At 33.5% G+C, this 13930-nt stretch overlaps 2 protein-coding genes across 4 annotated transcripts; both read left to right on the forward strand.

Annotated features, from left to right (window-relative positions):
• Positions 1–844: 844 nt before the first annotated feature.
• Positions 845–4230, forward strand: LOC106353164 (probable receptor-like protein kinase At2g42960). Of its 3 annotated transcripts, XM_013792866.3 has the most exons (9): positions 900–1402; positions 1531–1580; positions 1766–2465; positions 2551–2655; positions 2782–2904; positions 2995–3165; positions 3241–3370; positions 3460–3669; positions 3752–4230. In XM_013792866.3, exons 3-9 carry the CDS (start codon positions 1795–1797, stop codon positions 3881–3883), a joined length of 1542 nt encoding a protein of 513 aa, XP_013648320.2. In that variant the 5' UTR covers positions 900–1402; positions 1531–1580; positions 1766–1794; the 3' UTR covers positions 3884–4230. The 3 variants fall into 3 exon arrangements, with proteins under 3 accessions (XP_013648319.2, XP_013648320.2, XP_048593062.1); XM_013792865.3 differs by lacking the exon at positions 1531–1580 and having other exon boundaries at positions 845–1402; XM_048737105.1 differs by lacking the exons at positions 900–1402; positions 1531–1580 and adding an exon at positions 1668–1688.
• Positions 4231–8174: 3944 nt separating this feature from the next.
• LOC106428211 (rhamnogalacturonate lyase-like) lies at positions 8175–13362 on the forward strand. Its single transcript, XM_048735563.1, has 17 exons — positions 8175–8225; positions 8752–8819; positions 9093–9171; positions 9329–9444; positions 9531–9581; positions 9692–9811; positions 9904–10020; positions 10127–10274; positions 10950–11120; positions 11192–11338; positions 11412–11518; positions 11704–11715; positions 11922–12003; positions 12204–12345; positions 12530–12698; positions 12787–12903; positions 12999–13362. Exons 1-17 carry the CDS (start codon positions 8175–8177, stop codon positions 13360–13362), a joined length of 2061 nt encoding a protein of 686 aa, XP_048591520.1.
• The last annotated feature ends 568 nt before the right edge of the window (positions 13363–13930 follow it).

Here is a 13930-nt window from a genome sequence, read left to right on the forward strand (position 1 = left end):
TGGGATGGGAGGATACATAGATAAGCAATTCTGTATAAAAAAATTCATAAAGCATAGAATGTGGTTATAGATAGAGTTTATTTTCTTTCATTTTTAAACATTTTAACTGGAGTCATATGTTCATAAAATCAGACCTAGCGTATTAATTTCAGATTCTTTTTATAGTGTTTAGTACACTAAATTTCTAACATTCACTATGTAAAAAGTATACAAAAATCAATTTGTTTTGAGATTGAAGATAAAGAAGAAATCAAGAAGTCATTCAATTTAGCATATGAGAAGACAAGGATTTTTTATTTCCCAAATTGTTTTTATTAATAGATGGGCCAAGCCCAGGGCCGAAACCCAAACATAACAGGATTTAAACAAAACCCACGAAACGGGCCAGAAGACATAAACAAATAATGGGCCAAGCCTAGGAAATACACGATGGCCACACGGCCCAAACAACTAGAAACCGGGCCGTTCGCCCTAGACACTACCGCCGGAGCTCCGAACCTGCAGAGCCTCCGCACGTACACACACGTTCACCGCCGTACTGTCTTCACGCCGGAGGGTTCATCAGATAACCGAGAACGCCTCCGACTTTGGACCACCAGAAACGCTGGACAGTCGAACCGAGAACCGCATAAACTTCTTCTAAAAACTTCATCGTCGTCGCCGGAGAGCTTAAACTGATATCTCATCGTCGGCCTGAAATGTTTTTTTTTAAATTCCAAAGCCTGAACAAATGTTTTTTTTAAATCTCTATTCAATTATGGTTTTCTCCATTTTTATTTATTTTATTACATTCATAAAAGTATTTTTAATCAAAATTACAATAACAAATAATTTTTGTTCATCTAGTTATAAATGATCACAGTTGTCAAAGATAGTCTTCTTTGCTTTACCTTCACTGCTCTCTCTCTCTCTCTCTCTCTCTCTCTCTTTTCTTTCTCTTGTTTTGTTTCTTCAAATTGCAAAAGCAAAAAATCAAAGCTTTCTTTCCAGCTTTAAGAAGAGACTCACCAACAATCTCACCCAACTTCTTTTTTAACCCTCTCACTAAATCCTACTAATCTACAAACCCTATCTCTCATTTCACTCCTTACATTCATCCTATGTATCTTATATATACTCAATAAAGTTTCTATCTTTCTTCTAATTTAGCTAAAATCGAATTTACTTTCTGGGTTTATTTGAGTGGACTCAAAAGCTCAAACCTTAAGAGAAACGCCAATTCCAATTTCATCATTAGCCCTATTGCTAATCTGCGCCATTTTCTTCACTTCAAGTTTTCTCATTTGGGGGTTTGCTTCAAAATCAAAGAAAGGCGCAACCTTTATCCTTTTTCTCCGTTTTCTTCCGCTCTAAGCAGATGATTTCTCGAAAGGGCAAGAGGGTCTAGTCGCTACATTGTAAGGTAAAAGAAAAAGATTCCCTTTTGGGTTTGATTCCTCTGTATAATGTATCTTGCTTCATTCGTAAGTGATTCTTTTCTCCAAATGTTTGAAATTTAATGCATATAAACTGTTTGTTGATATGCCGCAGTTAATTGCCTGAAATTGATTGTGCACTTTGAAGTGTTTATACAGACTTTCGTGAGTCAACAGCTTTACTTGCCATTATTAGATTCTTTCAATTGTTCATGAATCTTAGTTTTCAGACTACGTTGGGAAGAAACAAAAGAAGTTACTTCTCGTTTGCTTGTACGATTTGTGATAGTTATAAGTCTTCTTGATGTATGCAGATGTTTTAATTTAGGTGCCCTATTCTTGTTTTGCAGGTGGGAGTTTGTGAGAAAAGGGACCAAAGATGTCATCTGAGAATCCTTTGAGTGCTGAGATGTCCAAGAAGATCTCTGTGTTTGGTTTGACGGATGTGAAACTGTGGGTGTTGGTTTGTTTGGTAGTTGGCTCATTCCTAGCTTTGGTTCTATGTATCTTATCTATATGGATTGCATCCCGGCGAAAATCACGGAGACCATCTCACAAGATGTTACCTTTCAGTCAAATACCAGGCGTGGCGAAAGATATCAGGGTTGATGATAGAGTTGGGTTTCAAAACCACAATGATAATTTATGTGTCACAGTTGCTGATAAACTGAGTGACAGAAACTCAGGGAAGATGATGTCTTACTTGGGGAGAACCAAGTCTAGTGATAATGATAGTATAAGCCAGAGTAGCTCTGTGCATCATCATGAGAGAGCTTGTAGTTCTCACTCCGGTGAAGAAGGAAGCTTTGGAGCCGCTTGGAGACAAGCTTCTCTTTCGCAGGGAGGGCTTGTAACAGCGTCTCCTTTGGTTGGTTTGCCGGAAATATCTCATCTTGGTTGGGGACACTGGTTTACTCTTAGGGATCTTCAGTTAGCCACCAATCGTTTTGCTGCTGAGAATGTGATCGGTGAGGGTGGTTATGGAGTTGTTTACAAAGGTAGGCTCATCAACGGTAACGATGTTGCTGTAAAGAAGCTTCTGAACAATCTGTAAGTTCTTGTTGGAACTATCGTTAGCCGTGTGTCCTTTTTTTTACTCTCTTAGTAACCCTTTCACAATTTTTGTTATCTCTAGGGGACAAGCTGAGAAGGAGTTCCGGGTTGAAGTTGAGGCTATTGGTCATGTAAGGCACAAGAATCTTGTAAGGCTTCTAGGATATTGCATAGAGGGTGTTCATAGGTGAGTCTCACTTGCCTCTTGTCAGTGTGAATATGCTTACTCATGTAGTACTACCGAAAGAATGTACAATTATTATGACTAGAAACTAATCTCATGAATTTATGATCGATTTTGGATGTAATGCAGGATGCTTGTTTATGAGTATGTGAATAGTGGCAACTTAGAACAATGGCTACATGGAGACATGGGGAAACATAGCACTCTCACTTGGGAGGCACGCATGAAGATCCTTATCGGCACTGCACAAGCGTAAGTTGTTAAAAACATTGACTATTGTAGGACGTTTGAGTTGATATTTAAATATAAATATTGACATTTGCTCTATGCTACAATCCATAGGCTTGCTTATTTGCATGAAGCAATAGAACCAAAAGTAATCCACAGAGACATAAAAGCAAGCAATATCCTGATTGATGATGACTTCAATGCAAAGCTTTCAGATTTTGGGTTAGCCAAGCTCTTAGACTCGGGTGAGAGTCACATCAATACCAGAGTGATGGGCACATTTGGGTAAGCTCCCCTCTTTGGCAATGATTGGTTTGTTGTCTTCGGCGTTATAAAAGGTCATTTGTGTATGTGTATCAGGTATGTAGCACCAGAATATGCTAATACAGGGCTATTAAACGAGAAGAGTGACGTCTATAGCTTTGGTGTCCTGCTTCTGGAAGCTATAACTGGAAGAGATCCAGTTGACTATGAACGTCCTGCTAATGAGGTTAGACTAATAAAAAGTTAAGAATCGAATTTTTTTTTTTTTGGAATCTTGATTGGGTGCTGAAACATATATATATTCTCGTTGGCTAGGTGAATCTGGTTGAATGGCTAAAGATGATGGTTGGAACGGGAAGAGCTGAAGAAGTTGTTGATCAGAGGATTGAGCCTAAACCCGCTACACGTGCACTGAAACGTGGACTTCTTGTTGCGCTGAGATGTGTAGATCCCGAGTCAGAGAAACGGCCTAAGATGAGCCAGGTTGTGCGGATGCTTGAATCAGATGACAACCCTTTTCGTGAGGTATGAATATTACATGGGAAACTTTGTTACTTTATTAGTGAGTGATTATTTGATGCTGTCCATATCAACGAAATCTTTGAAGGAGCGGAGGAATAGAAGGAGTAGAACAGCGAGTATGGAGATAGTTGAGGCCACCGAGGAATCAGCTGACACAAGCAAAAGGCCTGGTCACTCACAGAGCCACACATCAAAGCCTGAGAAGACTCATGAATAGGAAAAATGCTAAGTAACTTCACGTCACCACCAATGCTCTAGTGATGAGTGATGACACATGAGTTTCTTCGTGCTTGTGGAGAAACAAAACAAAAGAGCTGTTTCAGTTGTTTCTTAACATCCAGCGAGTAACTAATGATGGAATCTTAGGAGCCAAATATATTTTTGGTGATAGAGAAGCCTTTTGTCTCTCTTGATCTTTGTGATATTTTGGTTCTTCCAAAAATCTGAGTCCTGGGCTTTTAGGATATCAAACATAAGCCGTAGCCGATTTGTTGTTGTACTATAAATTGAATCTATTTGTCATCCTCTCTTTGAATGAGACGTGTATATAATCTAGTTGCGATATATCTTAAAGAACATTCACATTGGAGAAAAACATTTACGGAGAAAGATTCCAAATGGTGTTAGAGTAAACCAGAACTTGAATGGGAATCATCACCAGGGCTGCTAAGAAATTGTTCAAATCATGAAACTCGCTTGTCCCAAGTATGAAACAAACCCCTTTAAAGTATCATGTAATAAACACACAATTGTTAATGCAACTAAGCTATAAAACATTTCCTCCTCTGCCTCAGCGACTCCTCCACAAAGCTATGAACAGATGTGGAGACGTGTGTTTGTGCAAATCTTGCGAGTAGAAAGACATTCCTAGTTGCCTGTCATGTTGAAGTCGTGTGAAGATGCTAAAGATATATATATATATCAATGATGACAACATCGAGAACCATATAGAGCACATCAAGCACTTTTTAGAGACAATGCTACATCCTGAATTAACTCTTTTTTTTTGTGTACAATGATTCACCTTTTGCACAAGTGAAAGTGTCAACCCAGCTTCAAATGCTTACTATAGTAGCTTCACCAAAGTGCAGTGTTATGTTTCGCCCTAAATATCTAGAGGACAAGCAGACTAAGCGACGGTTTAAGACAACCACCAATTTTTTACGGTTTTTCAGGGGCACCAATTTCTTTTAAATGATAGGATAAAGATTAGGAAGTTTTGTGATTACAACCATGATTTAATCACCAACCTAGACCAATACAACAATACAGCAAATCTTCATCAAAGTCCACTACCTACCACTTGATTTTAAGGGGACAATGATGAGTTGCTTAATTATTGAGCACAGGGACGACTCTACTGTTAAATTATTACATCAAAATACATTAATCTTAGTGAATCCCTTATATACTAAAGCGCAAGTCGCATCACCAATCTAAAGCTGACATATGGAAAATCTATTTTTCAAAAAAAAAATTGGAATAGAAAACAGTCTGAAAGAAAAATAATGCTTAAAAGAAAAAAAATAACAGAAACCGTAGAACAATTTTAAAAAAGTAGCCCACAACCCATGATTCTTTGTTTGTTCACTGTCCTTTTCATTTGATTTTTTTTTTACATATTATGTTTTGTATTGTTTCGATCAAGTTAATTATTGTCTAATTTTTTTAATCTTCCATTATTAAAAATTCTTTCAGTTCTATTGGTGAAACTGTTTTCCAATATCTTTACCGTCCCACTACCTTCACTTCTTTTGCATCTAAATAAACTGAAATCTCCACATTTAAAAGATCAGAAAACACCGTAAATTATAAGTTTCACATAAAACTCAGAAAATTTCTAACACATGTATTCATTGCGTAAAATATTTAAGCATGGAAGACATAGAACAAGAAGCACCAACTCCTCAAAGTCTAATAATAATGGTGATGAAATGTCTTAACACTCTCATTTAAAGCTCCATCGAATGTTTCGTTTCTCAAATGCGTTCAAGACCTCGAGTTCATCCACAAAAGCAGTTGTCAACTATTAAAGGTGTGTATTTCTGTATTCATTTAAGTGGTAAACAATGGTAACTAAAGCTTTTTCTCAAAAAAAAAAGTTAACTAATGTAATGTTTTTCATCTTTAATTTGACAATTAACTAACAATTAATTTGACAAGGGCCATAATACTAGTTAGTATCTAATTCATGAGCCGTGGGTAAAGTAAGTCAATGTGGCTATAGCTTGTTTCTCTAGACTAGACAGTTTTAGTCCGTAAATTCGTATCATTCCTTGAATTTTTTTTGGGTCTAAAATCATTCCTAAAATTTGAGATTCATACCATGTTAAATTAACTCTTAATTCTTAACATTTACACCCAAAAAAAAAAACTAACTCTTATTTGAAAAGTGACCTTCTTCCAACGTAAATTAAAAGATATAATTTTTACTCATATTAAAAATTCAAAAAGTCTTACCAACTATGCTAACTCTTTATCATGTTTAAAAAAAAACTGTATTCATGTTTTCTTATATAATAGTGATGTGATAAAGGTTGATATGCATGTTTACTATTATTGTACCTATTTATTTAATTCTGACACCGTAATCGACGTTACAACATCTACAGTAACATGAATCACTAATCTCTTTAATCTGGTAAAAATTTTAAATGGTTCAAAAACATCTCATTAAATCACCTTCCTAATTAAAATCAACTTCGATACCACTCGACTACACCCTTTATTACTCAGTTTCACCTAAACAAAAAATAAACTTAGTTGTAATAATTAAAGTATGAAGATGAGTCAACCATGATTAAGAAGATTTTATACCAACCCAAAAAATGCTGTCGATAAATATCATAATCTTCTTTTATAAAATTGCTTACCTGGAGCTAATAATCTTAAATTACAATTTGGATGACTAACTAAAATCCATTATCTGATCCGGAAACAGAATGTACAGAACACTTCACTAACTTAGATTATGTTTTGTTTTATATCTCAAAACTTTAAAATATAAAATACTTGTATACGGTTCGGTTATTAATAATTTCGAGGCTGCGCACTATTCATGAATTTTAGTGTATTTTAATAAAATAATCAAAATATTTAACATATTTTGTCAACTCTCGGAATAATTGTCTAAGTTCAATACATACTATATTACTTCCCAAATACCAGGACTGGACAAAAAATCAGGATCCGAAAAACTGGACCGAATCCGATCTGAAAAAGTAGTACCAAATTCGAACCAAAATTCACTAAATATCCGAATGATTTTAAATTTTTTGTATTTATAAAATCAAAACCGAACCCGACCCAAATCGAAGTATTTTGGGTACTCGAATATATCCGAAATAGATTTATATACCTAAATATATTAATTAATTTTAGATCTAATGTATATTAAAAATATCCAAAATATATAACACTTTTAAGTTGTCCAAAATAGTTGAAAATATATACAAATAATCGAATGTAAATGTCTAAAATATTTAAAATATAATCAAAACACCAAAATACTTAAACAATCTATTGATTCTCTATCTAAATATTCAAAACAAACTAATTTATATGTTAAGTTTATGTATTCTTACATATATTATTCAAATTTATATGTAATATATTATTTTTTGTAGGATTTGAGAAATTTAAAGTATATAATGAATTTTAAAAATAATTTAAATGTTTTATCCGAACCCGAACCAAACTCGCAAAGATCCTAACTGAAATCTGGACCGAAATTTAGAAATACCCGAATGGAGCTGAAATCTTTGATCCCAAAAATTCGAAACTCGAATAGACCCAAACCGAATCCAAATGGATACCCGAATGCCCACCCATACCAAATACCATTACTTGAAAATTATAAAAGATTAAGCTGACTTTTTAAAGAAAATAGCCAACTGAACTCAGACCTCCGAAGAATTTAAGAACTCTTATTTTGTGTTTTTTTTTACATTAAAAAGTTATTCTATTTGACCAAAAAAAAATGTTATTCTATTACTCAGTTTTCGTTAGAACTTAGAAGTGGTCTGAGAATTAATATAAAACAAAAACTTTATCAAAAACACGAGCTATCTTGGCTAGACCCGTCAAGGCGTCAATGGTTCGATTTTGCTCCCTTAATATGTGTGAGCATGTATCATTGATTCTTAGGTTTGCTCCTGTTTTATGATACAAAATTGCAATATATAGTTCTGGTAAGTAAACTAAATGCTGGCTAGCGCTTAAGTTTGCTCCTGTTTAATAAAGAACTAAATAATTTTCTGTTTGCTGTCCGATTAGTTTAAAATATTGCTTATAACACAAACATGCCCTATAAGAGAGAGTAATAATTCAGATCAGTGTGTTTTAAATGATGTATTAGCTGTATCAACGGACGTTAATGCGGCTAGCTAGTCTTCCGTCTAAGAGTGATAAACTACTATAGATACCACCACCCCGGCCTTATGGTGAGATCAAGTCATCAAGAACAAGCACAATAAGAGACACTAACGAGAGATATAACACACAGAGAGATGGCAAAGAAACTAATAGCTCTCGCATTCACTCTTATAATTCTCTTCGCTGTTCTCACTGCAATAATAGGTATTACATTTGTTGATTGCTATCTTTATATTTAGTTTTGTTGTGCACAGTTATTAATTTATAAGGTTTGGAACTATTCTATCTGTAGATTTATTATACTGATGAATTTTCGATGTCCAAACATGGGATATATTCAATCTGCAATCTGAATTGACTGATTTTAGATGATTTTATATGAACTGAAATTAATTATGATTTCTGTTAAATCACTCTAATCCTTTTATAAGACTGTGAATGATTATAAGTATTTTGAAATTTACTGTTTGAAATATTTTTAATAACAAAAGATTTTAAATGTATTTATCAAATAACAAGTTCAATAACAATAAATAAAATAAAAACAAAACAAAACAAAAATTATCAGAATACTACTACTGGTCACTTCAACGTTCAGTTTGAAGCCAATTCCTAAAAATACCATCGCTTTGAGTGTTGTGTGCGAGCTTTTTCTGGCATAGACTCGATATATGTTAGCCTAATATATGTTTCTCATTTAGTCTTTTTCAGATTCATAATAACTCGCGTTTTTTTGTTCTAATTTTCCTTCTTCCAGGTGTTCATTCCCGAACGTCAAGGTATGCTCTCCTAACTTCTATGTTTTTACAATATCAGATGGTACAAAATTATATCGAAACTCATTTTTTGGACAATAGATTATAGTTATGTTGCATCTCGTAATATTTTTATGTTTCATTTTGTTTCTCTCTCAAGAGGCAAATGTTAAGAAACATCTTTTTTTTTCTATTCGTTTCTAATCCACGGTTGAACTTGAATCTACATATATTTAGATTCAAGTGAACATTTTGGATTATATATATACACGCACATTATATTTCTTCTTACTACAGAAACAAGTTAGGCATCGCAAAGCCGGAACAGAAGCTCGCATCTGGCCGGCTTACGCTTAAAAAAGTTGGTCCTAACCAAGTACGAAGTTTCTATATCTGAATCATTGGTTTTTTATGCTATTATAATATTTTTTTTTCATATACTAGAATGTCTTAGTTCAAAATATTGCTGCTGTTAAAAAAAAATTGCCGTGTTATGAGATTTTGATGTTTAGTTATTTTGTTTGATATTTAAGGTGGTCGTTGATAACGGTATCATCCAAGTTACCTTCTCAAGTCCACAAGGTTTAATAACTGGAATCAAGTACAAGGGCTTTGACAATGTGTTGAACAACAAAATTAAAAATCGTGGGTACGCGAAGCCTTAATTAATTTACCTATGTTATTTAGTGTTAATTAAAAATGTTTCAAACGATAAATAAGTATCAATATATGCAGGTATTGGGACGTAATGTGGTATGAACCAGGACAAGAACAACTAATCGATCTGTGAGTTGTCGAATATCTCTTCATATCTTTTTGTTAATCTATATATCTTTCATTATCACATGCCCCATATTACGTATACTTTATTTTATATTGATATCATATTTTAACAGTTTAGAAGGAGTAAAATTCAACGTCATAAATCAAACAAGTGAGCATGTCGAGATTTCATTTTCACGAGCTTGGAAGATTTCTCAACGTGGCTCACTGGTCCCGTTAAATGTAGACAAACGGTACGTTAATATATATATATGTATTAATTTTGTAATTTTGAGAAATTATTTCTGACGACTTTCATTTATAATCAAAATAACTATCTTTAAAGATATATCATTCGAAGAGGGGTATCTGGAATATACATGTACGCTGTGTTAGAGAAGTTAAAAGGCTGGCCAACTGTGGACATGGACCAAACAAGGATCGTCTTCAAGCTTAACACAAAGTATATCTGAGTAAATTATCTTTTGATTAATATTGTTCTACAATTATTAATGGTCAAATTGTTTTGATTTGGCAATAATATACTGTTTTATGAAACAATTTTTCAGATTTGATTTTATGGCTATATCTGATCAACGGCAAAAAATTATGCCTTCTGAAATCGACCGAGATATTACTAATAAGCGTGCTAATCCATTAGCTTATAAAGAAGCTGTTCGTTTTGTAAATCCCCAAAATCGTATATTTAAAGGGCAGGTATAAAAACAAGTCCAAATTTAAAAGATTTTTGTTTTATTTTTAAATCTGAAGAGATTATATAGTTTACTCTTATAATGTTAAAAAAATCTCCTAAGGTTTTTATCACAAAGGGTTTCATTTTGGGCTTTGTTCTGTAACTTAAGCTTAGGGCATCTAAAACTCTGTTCTATTTTCTTCTCTAAAATAGAGTTTAGAGTAAAAATGTTCCAATGTACTCTATTTTCTACTGTATAATATTGTAAACTTATTTTTTATTTTATATACAAAGTAATTTTTTAATTTCTTGTTCATAACTTTATTTTTTACTCTAAAATAGAGTATCATTGGAGCAACATATCCAACTCTATTATAGAATTTCTCTATTTTAGAAGAAAAAATATAGTAAAACATTGGAGATGGTTTTAGGCCTGTAAAACATTTTATTTTTCTTGCATTTATATTAAAAAAGCCAATTCAAAAAAAAAATGTTAAAAAATCTCGTAAATAATTTTTAGATATATGCCTTGAATCTCTTGACTCCGTAGCATTAGATGAACATATATCTCGCTGTATATGGATCACGATGTTCTGTTTAGTCACTTTTTTCGTGAGTAGTTTTAAACTGGTTATACATAACAATGCAACTCTAAAAGCATGCAAATAATTACAACGTAGTGATTGATTGCGACGCAGGTTGACGATAAGTATATGTATTCGATGGAAAACAAAGACAACAAAGTACATGGCTGGATCTCGTCCGACCAACGTGTCGGCTTCTGGATGATTACTCCCAGCGATGAGTTCCGTGTCTGTGGGCCCCTCAAACAAGAACTAACTTCTCATGTTGGACCCACCACACTCTCCGTGAGTACATTACCTCTTAAATAAACCTCAGTTCTCTTATTTGGTTTTAAGAATATAGGGTTTCCTTTTAGATGTTTACAAGTTTACATTACGCGGGGAAAGATATGAACACAACTTATACAAGCATGGAGCCGTGGAAGAAGGTGTATGGTCCTGTCTTTGTTTATCTCAACTCTGCCTCCTCTACTAATCTTCTCTGGACCGATGCTAAACGACAGGTCTATTTCAGTTCAGTTCTAATAACTGTGATAATTGCTTATGCATAATAATGTTGGAAATTTTTAAATGCAGATGGTTGAGGAGGTCCATAGTTGGCCATATGATTTCGTGAAGTCAGTTGATTACCCTCTTCATCAACAAAGAGGGACGGTCAAAGGTCAATTCTTTGTAATGGACAGGTAGATGCATATTTTTCTTTTATATTCTTTGTTATAATGTCTTGCTTATCTTCAAAATACTTGATAAAATAAATATATATTGTTATACAATATGGTCACTGCATAATCATCATCTAGATCCAAATCTGTATAAAAATGTTATAGACAAAATTAAATGTTAAAATTTGTGTTTCTGAATTTTGTAGATACATAAGCAAGTCTAAGTTACTAGGTGGACGTACACAATCTGCGAACATTAATATAATTCTTAAATTTATGGTTACATTTCTATAACATATACTTTCTTGTATCAACATATATATATATATATATATATATATGTCATTATTATGCATGATTATATGGAGTATAAAGACAAATTAAAATGTTGAATTTGTGTTTATGAATTTTGTAGATACATAAGCAAGTCGAAGTTATTTGGGAAATTTGCTTTTGTGGGTTTAGCAGTGCCCGGTGAAGCTGGTTCATGGCAAACCGAAAACAAGGTACCATTTTTGAATTTGTACTATATTACTGCCATGGTAGCAACATGCTATAACATTAGTTTCGATATGTCACTTCTCGATAACAGAATTATATTTTTCATAACGAATATTTTCATAAAGAGATAAGCGTCAGACTAAGACCTCTCAAACAAATTAAACGAAGGGCTTAATAATAACTTTAAAAAATTTGGTGGACAAAGGGATATCAATTTTGGACAACAGCAGACAGAATGGGGATATTCACAATAACGAATGTGAGACCAGGGAGTTATAATCTCTATGCATGGGTTTCTGGACATATTGGTGACTATAAATACGAGCGTGACATTACCATCACACCAGGTAATTCAATATATTTACTACAATATAGAAAATGAACTATGTGTTCAATGATCCATTTACATCCAACCAGAGAAGCATGCATATCCATTAGGTCCATACATTTTCTGTAATCGGTATCTTCTGATGTAGTTTTTCACAACAAAATATTTAATTATTCATTTGTTTCATTTGAGGTTGGGTGTAGGCAGGGAGATAGACGTAGGAGCCATACTGTATGAACCGCCCAGAATCGGCGCTACACTGTGGGAAATCGGAAAACCAGACCGGACTGCTGCAGAGTTCTATATCCCAGATCCGGACCCAATCCTTTCGACCAAACTCTATCTTAATAACTCTTATCAACCTCAAGACCGGTAAATATAATTAAGCACTAACTGAACATTATTTAAAGTGTATCTTGTTGAAATATTTAAGGGTGCGGTTTATTTTTATATATAATAGATTTAGACAATATGGTCTATGGGATCGGTACACTGCTTTGTATCCTCGAAATGATCTTGTTTATATTGTTGGAGTAAGTGATTATAAAAAAGACTGGTTCTATGCACATGTGACCAGGTAAATAATACTGATACACTATATAGTTCAAAATGATGTGTGTATAATTTATTTTTAAATATACTGATATATGCTATATATATATATGTTTGTAGAAATGCTGGAAATGGGACATATCAAGCAACGACATGGCAAATTGTGTTTAGTTTGAAAGCAGTGATTAAAACTGGAAACTACACGTTTCGAATGGCTTTGGCTGCAGCCACGACTGCAAATTTATCTGTTCGGATCAACGAGCCTAAGTCCAAACCTATTTTCTTGATTGGGCTAATAGGTCAAGATAACGCGATCGCTAGACATGGGATTCATGGGTTATACAACTTGTATGATATCAATGTTGGTGGAAACTTACTTAGGGTTGGTAATAATACGATTTTTCTCACTCAAGATCGGAGATGGGGTTCGTTTACAGGTGTTATGTATGATTATCTACGTCTGGAAAGTCCTCCGGAAGTTTGATATTTTTTTAAGATGCCAAAGTCGAACTAATACATTTAAATAAATGTTTCTCAAACTAAACTAACCATATGTACTTTGGTCGCTAAATTAAGTGAAGAAAACGAGGGAGAGATCAAGAGATCCGGAGATGATTTTAGGCTTTTACCTATTTGACCGAGACAATAATCATTCACTTTATGGTTTGTTTGTATCTTGTGTCAACCTAATCATTAGAATAATGTGCCTATTCATGAAAATAATTTGGAAGATGTAATATTCATGGGAAAATTGTGAAAAGAAATGGATACTGAATCTAACATGTAATATTGAGAGTTTCCTATTATCAATGTTTTATTTTCTGACATTATATAGACCGGTTTAAGTAGTTTTAACTTTTTACAATATTCTCGTTATTTGATGGCAAAAAAAAGAGAGAGAAATGTAAACATCGAAAGAAACATCAATGTTTTCCACAAGAAATATATGATTGGAACTTTGATTCTTGATGGATAACAAGATGAAAGGATTGTAATTTTACAAAAGGAAAAGAATAATACATAAGAACTAAAAAATCTTTCATTTTTGCTAA

Source organism: Brassica napus, chromosome A7, assembly GCF_020379485.1.
Source record: "Brassica napus cultivar Da-Ae chromosome A7, Da-Ae, whole genome shotgun sequence".
Lineage (NCBI taxonomy): Eukaryota > Viridiplantae > Streptophyta > Magnoliopsida > Brassicales > Brassicaceae > Brassica > Brassica napus.

What these genes read in the sequence shown, in the direction of transcription:
- LOC106353164 (XM_013792865.3), top strand. Translation starts at nt 1,795, where the DNA reads ATGTCATCTGAGAATCCTTTGAGTGCTGAGATGTCCAAGAAGATCTCT. An exon ending in TGCATAGAGGGTGTTCATAG is followed by an intron (nt 2,656 to 2,781) that starts GTGAGTCTCACT and finishes GATGTAATGCAG; the next exon opens with GATGCTTGTTTATGAGTATG. An exon ending in ATGAACGTCCTGCTAATGAG is followed by an intron (nt 3,371 to 3,459) that starts GTTAGACTAATA and finishes CTCGTTGGCTAG; the next exon opens with GTGAATCTGGTTGAATGGCT.
- LOC106428211 (XM_048735563.1), top strand. Translation starts at nt 8,175, where the DNA reads ATGGCAAAGAAACTAATAGCTCTCGCATTCACTCTTATAATTCTCTTC. An exon ending in AAAAAGTTGGTCCTAACCAA is followed by an intron (nt 9,172 to 9,328) that starts GTACGAAGTTTC and finishes TTGATATTTAAG; the next exon opens with GTGGTCGTTGATAACGGTAT. An exon ending in AACAAAATTAAAAATCGTGG is followed by an intron (nt 9,445 to 9,530) that starts GTACGCGAAGCC and finishes CAATATATGCAG; the next exon opens with GTATTGGGACGTAATGTGGT.